This window comes from Condylostylus longicornis, unplaced genomic scaffold, assembly GCF_029603195.1.
Source record: "Condylostylus longicornis isolate FDR11 unplaced genomic scaffold, ASM2960319v2 ptg000157l, whole genome shotgun sequence".
Lineage (NCBI taxonomy): Eukaryota > Metazoa > Arthropoda > Insecta > Diptera > Dolichopodidae > Condylostylus > Condylostylus longicornis.
Genome location: NW_026578125.1, coordinates 286683 through 307500, shown reverse-complemented (window position 1 = coordinate 307500; position 20818 = coordinate 286683). Strand labels below are relative to the sequence as shown.

At 30.4% G+C, this 20818-nt stretch overlaps 1 protein-coding gene across 5 annotated transcripts in view; it reads right to left on the bottom strand.

Moving 5' to 3' along the window:
* Positions 1-2821: 2821 nt before the first annotated feature.
* LOC129616016 (zwei Ig domain protein zig-8) overlaps positions 2822-20818 on the bottom strand; it is a 158823-nt gene continuing 140826 nt past the window's right edge. For 4 of the 5 annotated variants that reach the window (XM_055531435.1, XM_055531436.1, XM_055531437.1 and 1 more), the window contains exons 4-7: positions 14009-14219; positions 13816-13943; positions 13520-13688; positions 2822-12348 (exon numbers count right to left, since the gene is read on the bottom strand). In XM_055531435.1, coding sequence (XP_055387410.1) covers positions 12194-12348; positions 13520-13688; positions 13816-13943; positions 14009-14219 — 663 coding nt within the window. In that variant the 3' untranslated portion in view covers positions 2822-12193. Of the gene's footprint in view, positions 12349-13363; positions 13458-13519; positions 13689-13815; positions 13944-14008; positions 14220-20818 lie in introns of those variants that run through there. The other variant, XM_055531439.1, reaches the window with a different exon arrangement.

The window sequence follows — 20818 nt, the reverse complement described above, 5'->3', positions numbered from 1 at the left end:
GATAATGATAATGATATGATAATGATAATGATAATGATAATGATAATGATAATGATAATGATAATGATAATGATAATGATAATGATAATGATAATGATAATGATAATGATAATGATAATGATAATGATAATGATAATGATAATGATAATGATAATGATAATGATAATGATAATGATAATGATAATGATAATGATAATGATAATGATAATGATAATGATAATGATAATGATAATGATAATGATAATGATAATGATAATGATAATGATAATGATAATGATAATGATAATGATAATGATAATGATAATGATAATGATAATGATAATGGTAATAGACAATGATAATGATAATAATAATGATAATGATAACGATAATGATAATGATAATGGTAATGGATAATGTAATGATAATGATAATGATAATGATAATGATAATGATAATGATAATGATAATGATAATGATAATGATAATGATAATGATAATGATAATGATAATGATAATGATAATGATAATGATAATGATAATGATAATGATAATGATAATGATAATGATAATGATAATGATAATGATAATGATAATGATAATGATAATGATAATGATAATGATAAATCCGAGATGTTCATTTTCTTGTGTTCTAACTTGTGGACAATTAGACAAACGGACATCTGTCTGAAAACAGTTTTTTTATGCTTCCCTACTACTGAGAAGGGTGAAAACTCAACATTCGAGATTTGGTGCAATCACATAACCTCCCTTATTCTTTGCAATGCGTATCATGTAACCAAAACTAATTTAACATTTATTAGATAAAAAATTTAGCGTTCAAGCGGTTGTGTGTACATAAGAAATATTTCGAATTTGATTTTCGGTTCATTAGCTTAATTTTTTGTGAAGAAGTATAAGGAAAATAATCGTATGGGAAAAAATTATTATCTTAAATATTTATATCTGATTATAAATTTTTCCTGAATTGGTTTGTTTTCATTTTTTTCAAGAACCTTATAGGGGCTTGTCCGGATCTGATATAAACGCCTTCGGCGTATTGGAAAGAGGGAAGAAATAGGATTAAAAGCCTCGAGGCTGTTAAAGCTACAACAATGAATTGTTCAGAAATATGTTTTTTAATTGAAAGAATTTCTCTAAGGTATGCCAATGATTAGTGTCAAATGTACTCAAATTTTAGTTTAAAATCTGATCATTTTTCTAAAAAAATTAATTATATCAAAAATGTAAGATATAAAGATAAAATATTTTGTTTTAATATCTTTGAGGAGGGTGGAGTTTCGATTATTAGAACTGATATTGTTGGGCAACAGATACTCTCAATTTTAATGTGTCTTGTAATCTTTGTCAGATTGGTGGTGTATCCAATAACTCTTGAAAATGTAATTGGACTAACGGGAGATATTGTTGTTAATTCATTATTGTTTATAAGGCTTAACGAATCTGCGATAATTTCTAATATTTTCGCTTGTCATTCGGCCGATGTTTTCCTGTCTGGAAAGAATTTTTCCATTGATGAAGTTTTCAAAAGGATTGTGAATGAAATTAATTGCTTTGATCTGAGTAATCTTTTTTGGGCTGATTCTTTGGCATTTAATTTCTTTAAAGCATGGAGAAAATATGTTAATACTAGGAGTTCGGAATCCTATTCTGTTATCGTAAATTTATTTGATTTATTTAAACATTCATGCAAAAATTATTTGTCAAATTGCTCTTTCGAATTTAAGCAAAATCCCAAGCCCTTTCGGAAATTTGTTAATTTTAAAAGAAAATCTGATCAATGTTTGAAAAATTTTTCTCTAGTGCTTACTCAAATAATCTTTTCAATGTAAACCCTCAAAATTTCGAATACTTTCCTAACTACATTCGTCGACCCCTACCAGAAATAGGTCTTTCGTCAGCTTAAGTTTGCTTTTATTTGGAAACCGTAAACAATGATTGCTTTTCGGAACCGCATAATATCACCAAAATTGTTTTGAAGCAATGTTCTTCTATTTCATCAAAACCAATTTCAACCTTATTCTAACCTTATTGATCCTTAAGCTATTTCTTAAATAAAGATTTACTTAAGCGAGTTAATTCTATTAAAGATCTAAGGATTTTATTTGACAATAAGTTGACTTTTAGACAACACTACGACGCCATGAATAATAAGCTAATTGAGTTTTAGGCTGTGTTTTTCAAAGAAGTTCAATAATCCCCACCTTATAAAATGCTTGTGTGTTTCGTTGGTTCGGCCACATCTTGAATATGCAAGTCAGGTTTGGTCTCCTTCTTACCGAGACCATATTAATAGATTGGAGGCAGTTAAAAAAAAAATTTTAAGGTACGCTTTTCGGAACTTTCAGTGGGAAAACCCTCTTATTCTCCCACGATTTCGAAACAGATTATTATTACTTCAAATGAAAACGCTAGAAAATCGAAAAATTGTTGGAGATATTTTGTTTATTTTACAGGTGTTTATGAGTCGCATAGGCTTTGAGTATGATAAAAATATCTTAGACTCTCACTTTCGGAATAATAAAATTTTTTGTCTGCCTTATCGTCACACAAATTATGGGAAGAACGAACCCATTTCTAGAATGTTAGCTGTTGTTGTCCAACTTAAGAACACCCTTTTCCAAAAATTACATTAGCTGTACAGTTTGTAAGGTCATTAGCTCTTGATATGATATTTAATACAGATGTAAATATCATATATAATATTTTATATATTTGAATAATTTACTGACCTACATTAATAATTTACTGGCTTTGCAATGCTTTTTTGTTTTTCTTAAGTATTTTTGAGTTAAACTTTTTACCAACAAAGCATCTTTTTATTTCATTATTTTTAAGTAAATATAAAATAATAATAATTTCTAATTAAGTTAAGTAGATGTACATACATAATTTAAGTTAAGTAATTATAAATGTTTGAACTAAGCATGAAAATAAATAACTAAATAAATAATAACAACAATTAAGTGATAATAATTCGGGTCCTGATAATGTGTCCCATTGGATTTTGATTGGCTACTTTTTTCTTTGATTGGCTACATTCTTATTGTAAGCCAAATTCTTATTGTACTGCGCAAATATGGTTTTCCGACATATATTACTATACGATGACTAATTTTGTGGATCTTGTTTATCTAAGGATCTATAAAAATAGATGCATAGTTTATCTAAGGATCTATAAAAATAGAGATAATGAAAAATGGATTGCATACTCTGAAAGATCATCCTTGGATACCTATGGAATTTTTCGTAAATCAAATTATTTACAGGCGACGAATTATTTTCCATTTCAAATAGCATAAAATGCCTAATTACAAAACATAAAAAGAAATTTTATGGATTGATTCATATATGTTTTACGCGACACTGCAGGGTTTAAGTCTGGCCTACAAGGTTTAAAGCTGTTAATATGTATAGAAAATCAAAATCCAAGATAATTTCTTAAAATAATTTTTAACATTTTATTCGTTTCCCGAATTTCATACAATAATTTTTGACGCATATCTGAAATTTTTACTATATGTATTTTATTTTATAATTTGGTATCGAGTTTAAATTTACTTATTTATTAATTTTTATCATGGCATTTACCAATCAAAACTACTTTGGATGAATAATTAAATATAAAAATTTCTACAGCATTTCTGTTTTCTTCTTTTTTTCAAGTAAAAAATTTTTTGTAGCCAATCTCTTTTTTCAATTTCAACATTTCATTAATCAACACGCTGCGAAGAGCAATTACTTTTTGAAAGAGAAACATATATGCATGCTATACACCTATGAATATGCCTGTATGAATTAATATTATTTATAATAGAATATTTCCACAAAAAAAATACATGCAACTTTTGTAAATACATATATCTTTTATATAAATTTAAATATAATAAATATATATACATATGTGTACATATATGTATATCGTATTGACAGCAAAATTGCTACACCAAGTAACTACATATTATTATTTATGTATTGTAGGTTATATGATATAAAAGATTTGTTAGCAATACTTATTTATACCCAGTGGTCGAAGTAGGATACTCAAAGTGGTGGGATGGTAAAAAAAAAAAATAAAAAAAAAAAGAAGTATTACTTTAGTTATTTTTTAAAAAAACAACTAAACAAAATTTACCAAACTTTGGAAGTAAACTAACGAAAATATTTTATATTCAAAATTAAATCAACTAAAAATTGAATAAAAAAGTGTGCAAATTGTTACCAAAGAAATGCATAGACTACTAAGTAGTAACGGAAATTTCATTAATAGAAAAAAATATTATACTTTACTATTTGAAATTGGTCTTATTTAAAATTACATATATTTAATTTTTTGTTAAAGAAATTTTAAAATTCATTAGAAAATTTTCTTAAATTTTAAAAAACATGTTTCGGAACGAATTTTTCTCTCCTATTAAGTAGTAGGATGGACTTCCAATTATTTAAAAGTACTGGGATGGCATCCCACTCCATCCCGCCTCACTTCGAGCACTGCTTATACCGACATTTTATGTTTACATATACAACAAACAAATTTTAAATTTTTATACTATAAGTGTAAAGCAAAATTGTAGCATACATTTCGTCTTTACAAATTTACTAATAGCTTATAGCGTCGTAACTTATGATGAGACAACAGACTTTTTATACCCTTCACGAATTTTCACTTTAGTGTGGAGTTTGTAACCACTTGAAGGAGTCGTCTCCGGTATGGACATACATACATATAATATTCTTGCTCAGCCTAAAATTCTGTGTCGACATTTAGACATTTCTGTCCATCCAACGTCTGTTCGCACGATAACTCAAAAACGAATAATGCAATCGACACCAAATTTTCACAAATTTTTTCAATACATTTATGTGAAAATTAGCTATAAAGTGAGGCTGTCGTAATATACTTCTCATACTGGCAAAAGCTGATATTGTCGGTCTTATCCCCCACGTTTTTTAAATTAATGCCAACTATGAATAAATTTTACACACACAATAGTGGAGATCATATCTTGGGTTTTTTTTTTGCTACAAACGACTAAATTAGAAGAATATTAAAAAATTAAAACAATTAAAAATACCTGATGTGGCCAGCATAGACCGACCGCAATGTGTATTATCTAGCTATGTGATACTGCTACAGAATATTATAGAAATGCCTGTTAAATATTTGTTTCAATTGTTAGGGCATCAGTAAACTTATAGTTACCATTCCTAGAAAAATGTAAATTTAGCTCTTAGTACAGTTTCGCATTGTGCTACCCAAATTCACTGAAATGCTCGTCAGTTAGTTTCGGTAACAGCTAGAATTCAAATATCAAATTCCAAGAAATTCCATCAATTCGCTCCGTAAATATGGGAAAAAAATGTAAAATCGGTCCTCAGATCAGTTTTCGACCCTTGATCTTTCCAAAAAATTTTATTGTTCATGGTTTTAATACGAAGAATTTACCTATTAAATTTCAATGAAATCGGATGATCATGTCTGCGAAAACTCCCAACTTTTGGAAGAAGTCAGCTGTCAGCGAAATATACATTTTTGCGTATATAAAAAGAAATAATCAACTGATTTCATCGAAATTTAATAATATTTAAATTCGAGGTGTGAAAAAAATGATCATATAAATTTTTTGGAAAAATCAGGGCTCGAAAACTGATTCGCGGGCCGATTTTACATTTTTCACCGTATCTACGGAAGAAATTGTTGGAATTTCTTGTAATTTGATATTTGAGTTCTAGTTCTTACCCAAACTATCTGACGAGCATTTCAGGAAATTCGGAAAGTACAAAGCGAAACTATACTAAGAACAAAATTTACTTGTTTTTAGGTATGTTAACTAAGAGCTTACTAATGTCCTAAAAATTGGAAGGAAGTATTTTATACACATTTTTATAATATTCTTTAACCCTTTTACTAATCTAGACAATACACATTGCTGTCAGTTATGTGCTGATCACATCAGATTTTGTTTTATTGTTTCTGTTATAATTCTTGTTTTTATATTATTTTTATAATATATTTGAAGATTAAATTATTTTGTATTACAAAATTACACCTGACTCTTAAAAGCTTAATTAGTTTCCAAAAATTGCGGCCCTTCATATTTTCCGCCGTTCCGCCTCTTTTAATATTTTGAACAATGTACAAAAAGCATTCTTAACATTCACTTGATTATTAAACAACATTTTTTACAAATCAATATAAAAAAGTAGTAGATATTACCAATTTTTATTTAATTCTGTACTTTTAATTAATTGATAACAGTTATTTAAAAGCGAAAGCAAAACATAGTAGTAGAAATTACAATAGATAATCATGAAATTTTGCAATTCATTCAAAATTTTTTGTTATCAAAAAAAAAGAAATCTGAAGTGGTCAGTACATAACCAACCGCAATGTGTATTGTCTAGTTAAGTGAAAGTATTACAGAATATTATAAAAATGCCTGTTAAATACTTTTTTCCAATTTTTGGGGCATTAGTAAGCTTATAGTTAACATACCTAGAAAAATGTAAATTTGGCTCTTAGTAGAGTTTCGCTTTGTGCTACCCAAATTCACTGAAATGCTCGCCAGTTAGTTTTGGTAACAACCGGACCTCAAATATCAAATGTCAAGAAATTCTACCAAGGCTCTCCGTAGATATGGTAAAAGATGTAAAATCGGCACTCAGATCAGTTTCCGAGCCCTGATCTTTTCAAAAAAATGTTTTCAAAAGATATCTACATATATGTTCATTGTTTTAATACGAAGAATTGAAATATTACATTTTAATTGAAATTTGATTAAATCGGTTGATTATTTCTCTTTATATACGCAAAAATGTAAATTTGGCCTGTACTAAACGTCCAGATGATGGCGCTTGATTTCTTCCAAAAGTTAGGAGTTTTCGCGGACAGTCGGGTGAAGCTTATATATGAAGTTTCAAGTAAATCTGTTGAATATTTTCTTGATAGTGATCAAAAATGTAAAACAGACGCGCTAGAAAGTTTAGTTCCCGAGGCCTAATAATATATCCCAAAAGTTGATCGATCTCTGCAATAGTCGAAATAAGCTAACATATAAAATTCCATCAAAATTCGGTTCTGCCGAACTTGAGATACACACGTGTCCACACAATCCGACTGACAGATGGATTGCTAAAAATAGTTTATTTACACTTCTCAACTATGAAGAAGTGCGTTTCCACCGAAAACTCGATATGCAAAATTTGTTGCCATCATATAGCTTACTTATTGTATTCACAATTCGTTCGGTAAAAAGATATTGGTATACATAATCCCAACATCAAGCTATGTGTTCCATTATTTAAGAATATTGCTCTCATTCTCTTTTTCTATTTTCTTTTTATTCCCATTCTACGTTTTGTTTTTTTTGTCTTGTTTCTTACTACTGCAATAGTATTAGAAAAAGTAATATATTAGAATAATGTGTTTGTTTGTTTGGTAAGTGGGCGAGAGCTCAGTAAAAATAAAATTTGGTATATATAAAACAATTTAAATATAATGTGTATGAACGAGTGCTGGCAGAGCGCAAACTCAGCGTAATACAAATTTTCCTTTGTGGTATAATCAAATGTGTAAGAGCGAGTGTTGATAGGGGGAAATCTCAGCAAAATGAAAATTTTGCTGCATGAGATAATTATATGTGTACGCATGAGTGTTCATCATGAATATGTATTATTAGACAATATAAATTATTATGTGTACACGTGTATTTTGGAATATTTTTAATTTTGGCGTGTCATGTTTCTTTTTTTATGAGACGCTTTTACTCATGTATTTGTACGATTGAATGTATACAGCTATTTGAAAGTATTATCTGTGTGTATAAGCATATACGAATTTATTCTACTATGCATTATACAAGTAATAATTAATAATTGTAATTCTGATGATTCATATCATAAAATATGAATGCTTTATTATATTATTAAAAATAAAATATTATGTTTTTACCTTGAAGAAGCAACGAAATTTCAAAATAATTAATATTTTTATTCTAACCTATTCTAAAAAGCTACAATTTGAAAAAACAATTATTTTACAGTATAAATTTAAGTTTAGGTTCAAATTAGTATATAAGTCTTATACAATGTAACTTTTTTCTTACAATTTTTTGAAATAAGTAATTTATTGATTTGATTGTCAGAGGAAAAATATAAATCGGGTTAATTTATGAAAATAACATTTTCCAATTCCCAAATCTTATTCCATTGGGTATACTTATAAGTAAGGAAATAAAATAGATTGCACGTTAAATTAAAAATTCGAAAAATAACGGGAGAAAGCTGCAAACGTGACCTCAAAATTATCTCAAAAACCTTATTTACAAATAAAAGGTGAGTGAAATATGAGGCGTACCTTCGAGAGAAGTCGACTGCAGTGCTACGAACCAGTATTGCGCCATAAGTAACATTTTCAGTTTCCAGCGAGCCAGTGATTTCGATGAGTATGGCTTCGGTGCCTGTGACGTTTGTGATCAACTATACAGCCAGCACATCGACAGTTATGGGCTTACCAAGCTAAATAAGCGAATATGAACTATGAGGACCTGAGAAACGACAAATGTTCCCAGATATCATTACTCTCCGACGAAAAGCGAGAGTATCGCGCTGATGAACCACCATTGCCGGAAAGGATTTAGATACCTTTGGAAAGGTGAAGATTAGTGGTACAAGTTTAAGCGATTGGTGGACTAAGGGGTAACTATATATGAGGCAAAGTTGATTCGCCCTTTTCAAGTCTAAAAAAGGAGCAGATGCAACAGTTCAGCGAAAAACTGCAAAAAGATCTAAAAAAATCCAAATTGGAGGTTGAACCAGAACACCGAACCACCCAGACATCAATATCATGGCACAGTAGAACACCCAAAATGGTAGTCAAAATCCACAGCCATACAAAACCAGACAACAAGGCAGCGAAAACCGGTGGCTTGATGAGGGACCAGTTGGCCGCAGTACGTAATAGGTCGGAAACAGGGTGAAAGCCTTTGGACTTCCGAGTTTCAAAGATATTTCAGGACTAAGAACTGATTAAAGGCAAGTCATTGGAAAGGAAGCGTTCGGACTTAACAATCTCGGTCGATATCTGTTTGCCGAATATGAATATGAAAATGCCTGAGTTGAACAATGTCATCAGTTATTGCATTTGTCGGGTGCAACTCTGCCAGCAAAGGAAGTAGGAAGACCGGAAGTTGGACAGTGGCATGCCCAACTAACAATGTTTATCTCATAAGACCCTTGTAGAGCTGTATTGAGAATTCTTAAAAAATATTATATTTATAATTTCAGTCTTGTAGAACACTAAAAGACCCCAGTGGAAGAAAAGAGCACAAGAGTTATTAATTCTTGCAAAGAGAGCTTCCATTTAAAGAGTTTTTAAAACATATAACTCTCATACCAAAACTAGTACGAGAGTTACGAAAACTCTCACAAGCCATTTATAATAGTGTTACTAGAAAGAGAAAGCAATATATTGTAGAATAAATATATCGGTCTTACTTCGAACTTTAACTTCGAAAAAATACATATATATGTATTCCTCTTTTAATAATTATTTTTTTAACAAAAATGAAACAAAATATACATGTGTTTACGTCTATGATATGTAATCAATAAATATTTGTATTCAAAAATTTAATATTATAAAATTATAAATATGGGAAATTAAAATAATTTTTTGTCATGATTATAAATCAAAAAGCTGCTGGCATTAAAATTTTATTGATAAAATTGATATTGTGCTTCGAAAAAAAGCAACGCCAACTAAAAATAATTAAACATTTAAAAATTTTTATACATATTTTTTAACTCTTTAATATTTTATTTCTAAATCTTGTTAGGGTTAAAATTTAGATAAGGAAAAATTACAATACTAAAATGGCCATGCCTAACAACTATACTTTTAAAACAATTCTTTTAAGAACAAAATTCTATAACAGTTGATATCTTTTAAAAAATACTTTATGAGAATTAAAATTTTTTATGGCTTCGTGAAAGAAGTTCTGCTATGAGAGTTGCAGAATTTTTAACACTACAAGTGCTAAGTCTTTATTGTAAGAACCTTACGAGAGTTGCATAAAAACAAAAAACAGAAAAAAAAATTATGAGAGTATTCGAGTGTTGTATGAAAGTTTTATGAGATTTTTTGTAAATTGTTTAAATTTTTTAGGGTATTACTCTTGGAAATTGTTACTTGGGAGGGTTCCCTGGAAACTGATTCAGTAGCGGTGAATGCTGGGTGGAAACACCAACCGAAAAGACTCCTGCGATTAATGTTTCGGATGGATGGATAGAAGCAGCGAGGAGATTTAATAAAGCTATTTAACTCTGTTTTAATTTATAATTAAAACTGCTTAATAAATTTCTTCTAACTCTGGAGTTAACTTGATGACAGTGAAGACCGTGGTACGACAAACTGGTGAAAGTCGGATTCTAATTTGTGCTTCTGGATACTTTATCGGAAAGCAGAACAGGGGACATAGAGAGGGCGTACAGAACGTTATGGATTACTGCCGGAGGAAAAGTAAAGGGCTTATAATGGGCTGTGATAATACAAATTTAAGAGGTGAGTACCTATTTGGATTCTTATTGCAAAATAACTTAGATATAGTTAATAGAAATAACGAACTCATCTTTATAAATGCAGTATGCAGGAAGATCTTAGATCTTATCTTATGTAGTTCATTCGTGACCTTCCAAATAAAAAAATGACATGTGCCTTAAAAAAATCCCTGTTTGATCACTTGCACATTGTTTTTAATATATCGGGTTGAGTGGAGGCAGCGGGGAGAGAGATGGGAGACAGGGAGAGGAAGCATATCTCGTATCGATCGGAACGATGCCGAGCTTGTCGAAATGAAGAAAAGTTAAAAGAAATTTTTCAATGATGCCAAGAGAACAAAATATAAAGGAGAAGTTCGGAGGTCTAACACAAAAACTGGGCGAGCCTTCTGCGTGGTGCAGGTGGTTCCGATAGTTGCAAGGCTGTTAATGCAATATTGTTTCTCTGAAGCACTTTCCCGATTGCAAGCTGTTAGGGTCAGGATCAAATCGAAATACTGACGGCCATTCAAGGAGGAACTGCGTAGTGAGAATTAGGATATGGGGTCTCTTCGGAAAACTCTTTGATCAGAAGAATATTTTTTGGGCTCGTTCTGCAATTTTCACAAGTTTTTCGGCGTTGATGGTATTTTTTTCCGCCATGCTTTTCGCCCAAGGAGTGCCGGTCAACGGCTTTACAAATTACACAGGTCAGTAAGTTTGTCTTCGTCCTTCTCAAATTAATGGAGAGGATGTTAGATGATAATATCGGTGCTACAGAGAAGTCGAAGTCGCTGGCCATGAATTGATGAATTCAAAAACTTTATGGGGCCCCCAGACAAGGTATGGAGAGAGCTGATCTCGTTAAGTCGTATAGAATTGATGTTCGTGCTTGAGGTACTCTCTGGATGTTGTCTCATCATGGTTTATCTGAAAAGGATTGGCAAGGTGGAGAGTGAGCTGTGTCGTTTACACTTGGAAAAGTGCGAGCCAGCTGAGCATCTACTATTTGAGTGTGAGGCTGCGGCTCAAATGCTTTCGACAGGGCTTTGTGACGCCTTCGGAAGTCTCACGACTTCAATAGTTAGATTTGTTATGAGCGTAGGAATAGTGCTTATGTAACTGGATCGGGAATCATAAAATGCAAAATATTTCACAATCTTTTACAGTGTAAAACTAAACTAAATTTGAATACATATAACTTAAGATTTAATTTTATTTTTAATTCATTTTGCTTTTATTTCTCACACAATTCATATTGTATGTTATAGTTGAGAAAAAGTTCTTCAATTTCATGATTAACTACTCGAAATTGACATGAAGTGAAATTTTAACATTCGTAATATAGTTCGGCAATTGTTTGGTACTCTACAATTAAATAAAATCAAATAATCCAAAGATAACGGGCGTGCTAATAACACAAAAACAATGACATTGCACATAAATAGGCGTATAAGCATGCATATGTACATGTCCAAAATATATTGTATATTTCTAATCACAACATAATATGTATACCTTAATTGGTATGCTAATTGCTCTAATCAATACTCCATTTGCTTTAGATTGCAGAAATTTAAATTATATACAGAATACAAAATATAATTTTGAAATTTATACTCATAATAATTTAATATAAAATTAATTAACTAGTTAACTAAGTTAAAAAATTATTCCTAAAACATTGTGATATTTTCAACATCATTTTTTGTAAAATATGCATGAAAAATCCAACTTTAAAAAGAAAACCGGTTGATACTGGAATAAGACAACGAGATGAAGCTCCATGGTGCATAGCAGCCGGATGTTCTCCTGCAACGATCACAAAGTTAAAAACTTTTGTAAAAAGGAATATTATTTGTGAGTGTAATATTTTGAAATCAAAATAGTGTACTTATACGTATACGTATACGAGCACTAGGGTTAAGATTTTTGCGGGTGATTCCTTAGAATATTTAGGAATAATATTGTTCACGTATTTTGGTTTCTTTTAATTCTAAAAGTTCAAACTGCTTATCTACATATACATAACATTTTATGTGGAAAAATTTAAAAACATTAATTTTATAATAAATATAAATAGGTATTATAATAATATAATACAAGGTGTCCGAGACTCGAAAGTGCACCCGAAATAGAGTTACAAAATGCTTTCAAACCAAAAAAACTTGCCCCTACTTGCCAGTGGTAAAAGTTGCTTTCAAAAACAAAACTTAAATGATTTTCAGAAATTCCAATTTTGACGCCTCACAATTCGTAAAGGAGGGCCCAAAGATCGAAATGTCTGTTGGTGTTTTTTATCCAGGAATATCCTTGAGTCATGTACACACTGTATAAACAAATATAAATATTACAATAATTACCGGTATTTAGGTCAACTAACTGAGTGTTCAATAGACATTGCTTGTCAGAATTTTTTCAATAATTTTTCTTTTTAACACTCCATTACTTTTTTTGTAAAAGAGCTTATTAAAGGTCTAATGATAAGATATGAACTGATTTTATACCGCTCGTATTTTAGGAGAGAAAAGCATTCAAAATTTGAAATAAAAAGTAATTTGTTTTATTTAAGCAAGACAAATAAGTAACTACAATAACATAATTAAGTAACTACAAGATTTTATTGGCAAGAGCGGGGAAATTTCCAAAAAACAAATATCCAAAAAGAAAAATATCGAAATGAGGCTCTCAGAAGGGATGTTCTTGCTCGAGGAACAACGACCTACCCCTGAAAGAAAAACACAAAACAAAAGTGCAAGAAAATTCATCAGCTCAACAAAATATATAATGACTGCAGAGATTATATATGCTTCCGGTAGCACAAAATTGGTACAGTAAAAAGTGATTTCACATTCATTTTAACGTTTTTTCTGATCTAAATGATGGTATATGGTAAAGAGCTTGTTGATGAATCATCCTGCCTGTTACAGTATGGAAAACAAATTCCACTTTAACGTAATAATTAAAATTATGTTTGATTTACCATCAACAATGTGAACTCTTACAGTTGCTGGATTCGCATTTGAAGGAGCACAAGTGTATCTTCCAGAATCTGCTTGTACAGCTTTTTGAACTAATAGACGACTTGTTGTTAAAGTACCCTTTTCTGTTACTAACGATATACCGCCTCTGGGTGAATCAAAATTTATAATCTAAAAAGTGTAATTAACAAGTTAAAAATTTATAAATTATTTTTAAAATAAAATTTTGTAAATTAAACAAAATTTATAATTTAAAAAATTAAAATTGACCAAATGCACCAAAAGTTCATGTTTTTACCTGACTATCATGCGACCATACAATAGATGGGGGAGGTTCCGGAGCATATCGGACTACACAAGTTAAATTAATTGTTGAACCTTTATTAATATGAAGCTCAGGTGCACCAACTATATTTGTGATAGGTTCTAATTTAAGAAAATAAAATATCTTCTTTATTTAGCACTAAAATTTTTTAGTAAGATAGCCTTACCTACAACACTTAAATAAACAGAATGTCCTATAGGTGGAGTTGTAGATATCTGGCATTCATACATTCCTGAATCTTTTCTTTGTGCATATCTTATTCTGAGTGTCCAATCTTCAGCATGCGGAGAGTGCATTGCTTCAAATCTTTGGTCTGAAGTGTAGGTGTAGCGGCCGACCGTTAATAAATGTATATCTCTATGACGAACCCACGATACCTACGGAAGTTTTGTGATGACTGAAAAAACTCAAATTCAGGAATTTAAAGTTCTTAATTCTAACAATTAAACTTTTCATCGTACGTCATAGAAAAAACTAGATAACATCAAAATTATAAAATCGCTTCATCTTTCAGCACGTAAATAGTGCTTTAAAATATAAAAATAATAAAGTAAAGACAGACGATATTATGATATTTTCTGTTTTATTCTACCAGAAGGCATGTGCTATTGATATTGTAATATCAATATTATACTCTTAATATTATGATATTAACAATCAATCACGGACACAGACGGAAGATTCAAGTTTTGTTGCTGAAATTTTTTTAAAGAAAATTTTGAAATTTGAAAATTTTCAAATTTGACTCTAATCAAATTCTCTGCTGACTTGTTTTCTTATTAAATACATCAAACAATTCAATTTTGAAAACTTTAAACTGAAACTGTTGTTGATGTAATGTATTTGTCACCAGAGTAGTCCAATGGACAAATGAAAATTGTAATTTTTCTGTGCTAACCCACATTTTCAGCAATTTTAATTAGTTTTAGACCCCAGCCTGTAAAAGCTTGAAATTTTCGGGCTTTTAGACATTAATAAATAGTTCATTTCGTTGGAAGAAAATTTTTTTCCATCTCCACCCCCTCTCCAGTTATCGCCTCTTGAAATTTGTAAAATCTGAATTTTTGACATCTTATATTTCCGAAACCGCAAACTTTTTCAAATTTCTATAAACGCAAAAAGATAACGGTAAATTCCATGACATTAAAAAATATAATTATTTTTCTTAACTCACACAATTAAACCTTAAAATCGAGCATTATGTTAACCCCATTTTAATACTTGCTTTAATATTAATACTTGCTTTATTTCAAAGACTGCATATATGCATCATCCTAAATATATGCAATCCTAAAAATAGTTTTGTACATGAATGAAAATAATTTTAATAGTGTGATAGGTATACATAGACTGTATTTAAAAGCAGAATTCACTTGTTGAAGGGAAAAGTGTTACAATACAAACCATTGGTTTGACCCAACCTTATTTTTTATTGACTTGCTCATGAAATAGCTAACGTTTAAAAAAATTTAAGTATTTTTACCAACCAATTATGGTTGTATTTTTTGATGAAAAAACACTAAAAAATTTAGTGAAAATTTGCAAGGTGGAGTCAAAAGTGGTGACGTATTGGAGGTTCTCATACCTGGCAAGATCTTGGAAAGAGAAACAGTCATTTAGTTACCAAGCTTTATTTGAAAGTGAACTGAAACGCGTGTCTCCAATTGTTCAAAAAATCGTTATATAAATGCAGCTATTATAAGTCTATGTGTTGTGTAACAACAATTATTTTGAATTCTATATTTTTTATTATTATTTTCTCATTTATTTAAATACAAAAATTGCTAAAATTCTAAATTTTTATAACTTAATATTAACGCACATGTACCTACAAACATTATATTTAGTTAATGTAAATATTTTCCTATACATAACTTTCTCACAATATTTTAGCAGTAGTCAAATTACGTATATTTTATTGGTTAATTTTACTTTAACTAAATTGGAAACCTATATGATACGTAAGTTAACATGGGAAAATTATGAAATTTAAAAATGTATAAAATTGCTTACTAGTCTATTACTGTGGGAAATAATTATTTTTAAGTAGTATAATTTTTGTATAAATAGATCAGATTTTTAATAAATAAATTCATTAACTTTAACTAGCTTTGAAATATTCGATTCTTGGCCCAAACACTCCCGCACCAGTCCTAGTGCAAATTTTCGACAATCAATGTACCAATTGCGCTAAGAATGCAACAAGAACTTTTTTCAATTAAACTGTCTAACACTATGTCTAAAGATGTTAATAAATATTTCATATCCGACTTTATATTGCATAGGGGCAATATTCAGTTTATCAAAACGTACATATGTAACATTCATATGCATTTTCAACTCCGCAAAGTCCGTCCATCCGCCGACTGTTAAGCCGTCCAGTTGAAAACGTAAAGAGCTAGAGACTTAAAACTTAGGTCAGACATATATTTTCACATCATATGCAACTTGTATGCAACTTGTTTGTTAAAATTTTAGGTTTTTGTTCACTTCGTCTGTTAATTAAATGAATAATATTAAATTTGTAAAGCCTTTGAATATTTTATCGTTTCCACAATTTTGTTTTATTTTCTTATATTTTTTATCGTAATGCCGATATACTTACGCATGTAAATATGTAGATATAAGTATGTTTTCTAGCACATAAGTACGTAAACATTACGATTTTTTATCATGCGACTTTTAATATATTTTAATATTATATTAAATAACAGAAAAATAATGCATCGTATCTATTATTTGGATGTTTTTTATTTTTTTCTGAAAGATTTGAGAAAAATCTGCAACACCCTTTTCTCAACTTCAATTTATGAATAACAGCAGCAAAAAAGAAGTTTAAAATGTATTCTTAATTCTCATAATATGTTATGTATTACGTATTCATATCAATAAGGTGTATATAATTTTTGCTGAACAACTTAAAAGCTTTCGCGTTAAATTTATTTTGTCATGAGTTGAGCAAGTCTGCTACGCAGCGCAAGTGATTATATATCATTAATTCTTAATGTTGTTATTACAAATATAATGTTGTTTGCTCGCTGAATTATCCAAACAAAGTTGTGTTTTCCCTTCTCGCAAGTGCATCAGCTACTTCATACCTCCTCGGCTACCTGTGGCTGCCTTAAGGAAGCCAAACACTACCGCAGAACATACCAGGAAGTCAGCGTTCCGATGGCATCCCGGCTTCCCGATATAATCAGTACCTCCTGTGCCCAATATACCCTTTCAAATCAAAACCTCAGCCTGACACACTCTCAGAAATGTTCCCCTAGCTTCGAAATATTCGATTCTTGGCCCAAACACTGCCGCACCAATTGCGCTAAGAAAATTTTTCTAACAGAAGATATCGATCTCTTACCTCGATTTTTATACTCTGCACTTCGTGAAGGATATATTATCTTTGGTATGGAGTTTGTAATTATTTGAAGGAGTCATCTCATTTGAACATCAACATTTGAAGGAGAAGTGGTGTAGACATATATATATATTCTTGCTCAGCGAAAAATTCTGCGTCGATTTAGACATGTCCGTCCGTCCGTCCGATCGCACGATAACTCAAAAACGAATAATACAGTCGACACCAAACTTTTACAAGTTTTTTCTTTTGTGCCAAGGACAAACCCTATTGTAATTGAACTAATTCGGACAACGGGTTCGGGTAGCTGCCATACAACTTCAAAAGCAAATTTTTTATATTCGGAAAAATAATAAAGTCAGATTTATGGAACTCGGCAGTCATGTGTCCAATTATAGGTCAAATGTATTTCTGAAGTTTTAGAGGAATTGCTTGACAGGTTCGGGTACCTGCCATACAACTCCAAAAGCAAATTTTTTATATTCGGAAAAATAATAAAGTCAGATTTATGAAACTTGGCAGTCGTATGTCCAATTATAGCTCAGACATATTTCTGAAGCTTTGGAGGAATCGCTTGACAGGTTCGAGTAGCTCCCATACAAATCCAAAAGTTTGTTCTAAATATTTGAAAAAATAATAAAGTCAAATTCATAAAACTTGGCAGTTGTATGTCCAGTTATAGGTCAGATATATTTCTGAAGTTTCATTAGAATTTTTTGACAGCTTCGGGTACTTGCCGTTCAACTCCAAAAGCTTATTTTAAATATTTGGAAAAATAATAAAGGCAGATTCATGAAACCCGGCAGTCGTGTGTCCAATTATAGGTCAGACATATTTCTGAAGTTTTGATGGAATTGCTTGGCAGGTTCAAGTACCTGAACACAACTCCAAAAGCTAATTTTAAATATTTGGAAAAATTATAAAGTCAGATTCATGAAACTTGGCAGTCAGCTGTCCAATCATAGGTCAGACATATCCGTGAAGTTTCTATAGAATGGTTTCATAGGTTCGAGTAATTGCTATACAATAGCGAAAGGTGCAGAGTATAATTAAATCGCTTTATACCAACTGAAACGTTTTTACTTGTTTTACTCCATTTTTTCCTAACCTCAAATTAGCAGCCTTAGCTGCCATTTCAAAAACGAAGTGCCAAAGGGTTACTCCCAAAATCAGCTCCATTACTTACAAAAAAAAATATTTATGATGTGTACAACAAAATAACAGGTGGAAATTAGACTAAAATCCAATAAAGTAAAAACGTTTCAGTCGGTATGAACCGATTGAATTATACCCTGCACCTTTCATTGTTGTATAGCAATTACTCAAACCTGTGAAACCATTCTATAGAAACTTCACGGATATGTCTGACCTATAACTGAACACACAACTACCAAGTTTCATGAATCTGACTTTATTATTTTTCCAAATATTTAAAATTAGCTTTTGTAGTTGTATGGCAGGTACCCGAAACTGCCAAGCAATTCCACTAAAACTTCGCAAGTATATCTGATCTATAATTGGACACACAACTGCCAAGTTTCATGAATCTAACTTTTTTATTTTTTCAAATATTTAAAGTAAGCTTTTGGACTTATATGGGAGCTACTCGAACCTGTCAAGCAATTCCACCAAAAGTTCAGAAATATCTTTGACCTATAATTGGACACACAACTGCCAAGTTTCATGAATCTTCCTTTATTATTTTTCCAAATATTTAAAATAAGCTTTTGGACTTGTATGGGGACCATTCGAACCTGTCAAGCAATTCCACCAAAACTTCAGAAATATCTTTGATCTATAATTGGACACACGACTGCCAAGTTTCATGAATCTGACTTTATTATTTTGCCGGATATAAAAAATTTGCTTTTGGAGTTGTATGGCAGCCACCCGAACCGGTGCAGCTATCTCATTAAAATTTTTAGAGCATATGTAGAATATAATTGGACACATGTATACAAAATTTTATATTTGTGCCTTTATTAGTTTTTGAAATATTTAAAATAAACTCTTTGAGTTGTATGGCATCTACCCGAACCCCTTGTCCCAATCGGTCTAATAACAATAGAGTTCGTCCTTGGCACAAAAGAAGGAACTTGTGAAAGTTTGGTGTCGATTGCATTATTCATTTTTGAGTTATCCATACCTCAGATGACTCCTTCAAGTAGTTACAAACTCCATACCAAAGTTAATATACCCTTCACGAAGTGCAGGATATAATAAAGTTGGGTCAAACCAATGGTTTGTGTTGTAGCACTTTTCTCTTCAACAAGTGAAAATACTGCTTTTAAATGCAGTGTATGTATATCCACCACACTATTAAAATTATTTTCATTCATAAACGAAACTAATTCTAGGATTGCATATATTTAGGATGAAAAATTTATGCAGTCTTTGAAATAAAGCAAAAATTAATATAAAGTGGATTTAACATAATGCTCGATTTTAAGGGTTAATTGTAGAAATAAGTTTTTAGTAAAGATTTATGTACGTATTAAATTTAAGCTTTCTATCTTCAAGGGTGTAGAAGTTTTGTAAACAGACACACGGACAAACGAACGGACGGACGGATGGACGACGGACGTACTGACGGACGGACAGAGTGAAACTAATAAGCACTTTTTTTCAAAAAATTTTTGGAAAATTGCTAATAAAATAAAAACCTGCTTTTTATTTTTATTTAATAACAAAATATTTTTTCAAAAAAGTCTGCTCGAAATAATCTTTTAAATTTAAGGGTCAAGTGGTGCCCACTTATGCAATACCTTATATCAAATAATTCTCGTTTAAAATTTAGGTTACGAAATATAACTAAAACATTTAAAATTACATTAAAACAAAATAGTGAAAAAACGTACATACCTAAAAATAATAGAAACCAAACTATAAAATCATATAATATAAGAAAAAGAACATAAGAACATTTAGTGAGTGTATAACTAAAATTTCTAATAACATGTAGCTGTGATTCTTTTGTTAAAAACTATATTAGTTTATATCTGCTTTGCTCGACCCATCTTCTATAGCAAGAAAAGGTGCTTAAATAAAAGTAGATAAAGACCAAAATCAAAAATCTCTACTTGATGAAGACGTTAAAAACTCATAAAGTGTCAGCAGAATGTTAATTACAAAATGCACGTTAATTATGAAATTGCTTATTAAATTCGATACAAAATTTAATGGTATAACAAAATTGCAGTCTCTTAGTTGTTTTCAATCCATCTTGGATATCAAAGTAGTTTTCCTTAAAATCAAGTACATACTACTATTTACATAGATGAAACTTTATGAAACAAACTAAAATATTATGTCGTATCTGGTATCTAAGTGCACTGCTGTATAAATACATTTACATGTGAATAAACAAAAGTTTTGTATGAAGATGATACTCAAACCTCATTAGGTTCCGAGTTACAAAGACTTAAAGTTAATCTGGAATGATTTTTTAACATTTTGAAATTTTCAGTATAACTCCGTTCCTGTTTCAAATGGGCGTATTATTAAAAGTAATTTGGAAGTCAGAAAACAAGGGCTTTCTTATAAATTAATAAGAAGAGATGAGTCCAGATTTCGGAATGCCAAAGCACAAAAAATTTTGTATTTCTAAATTTTCGTTTTTAA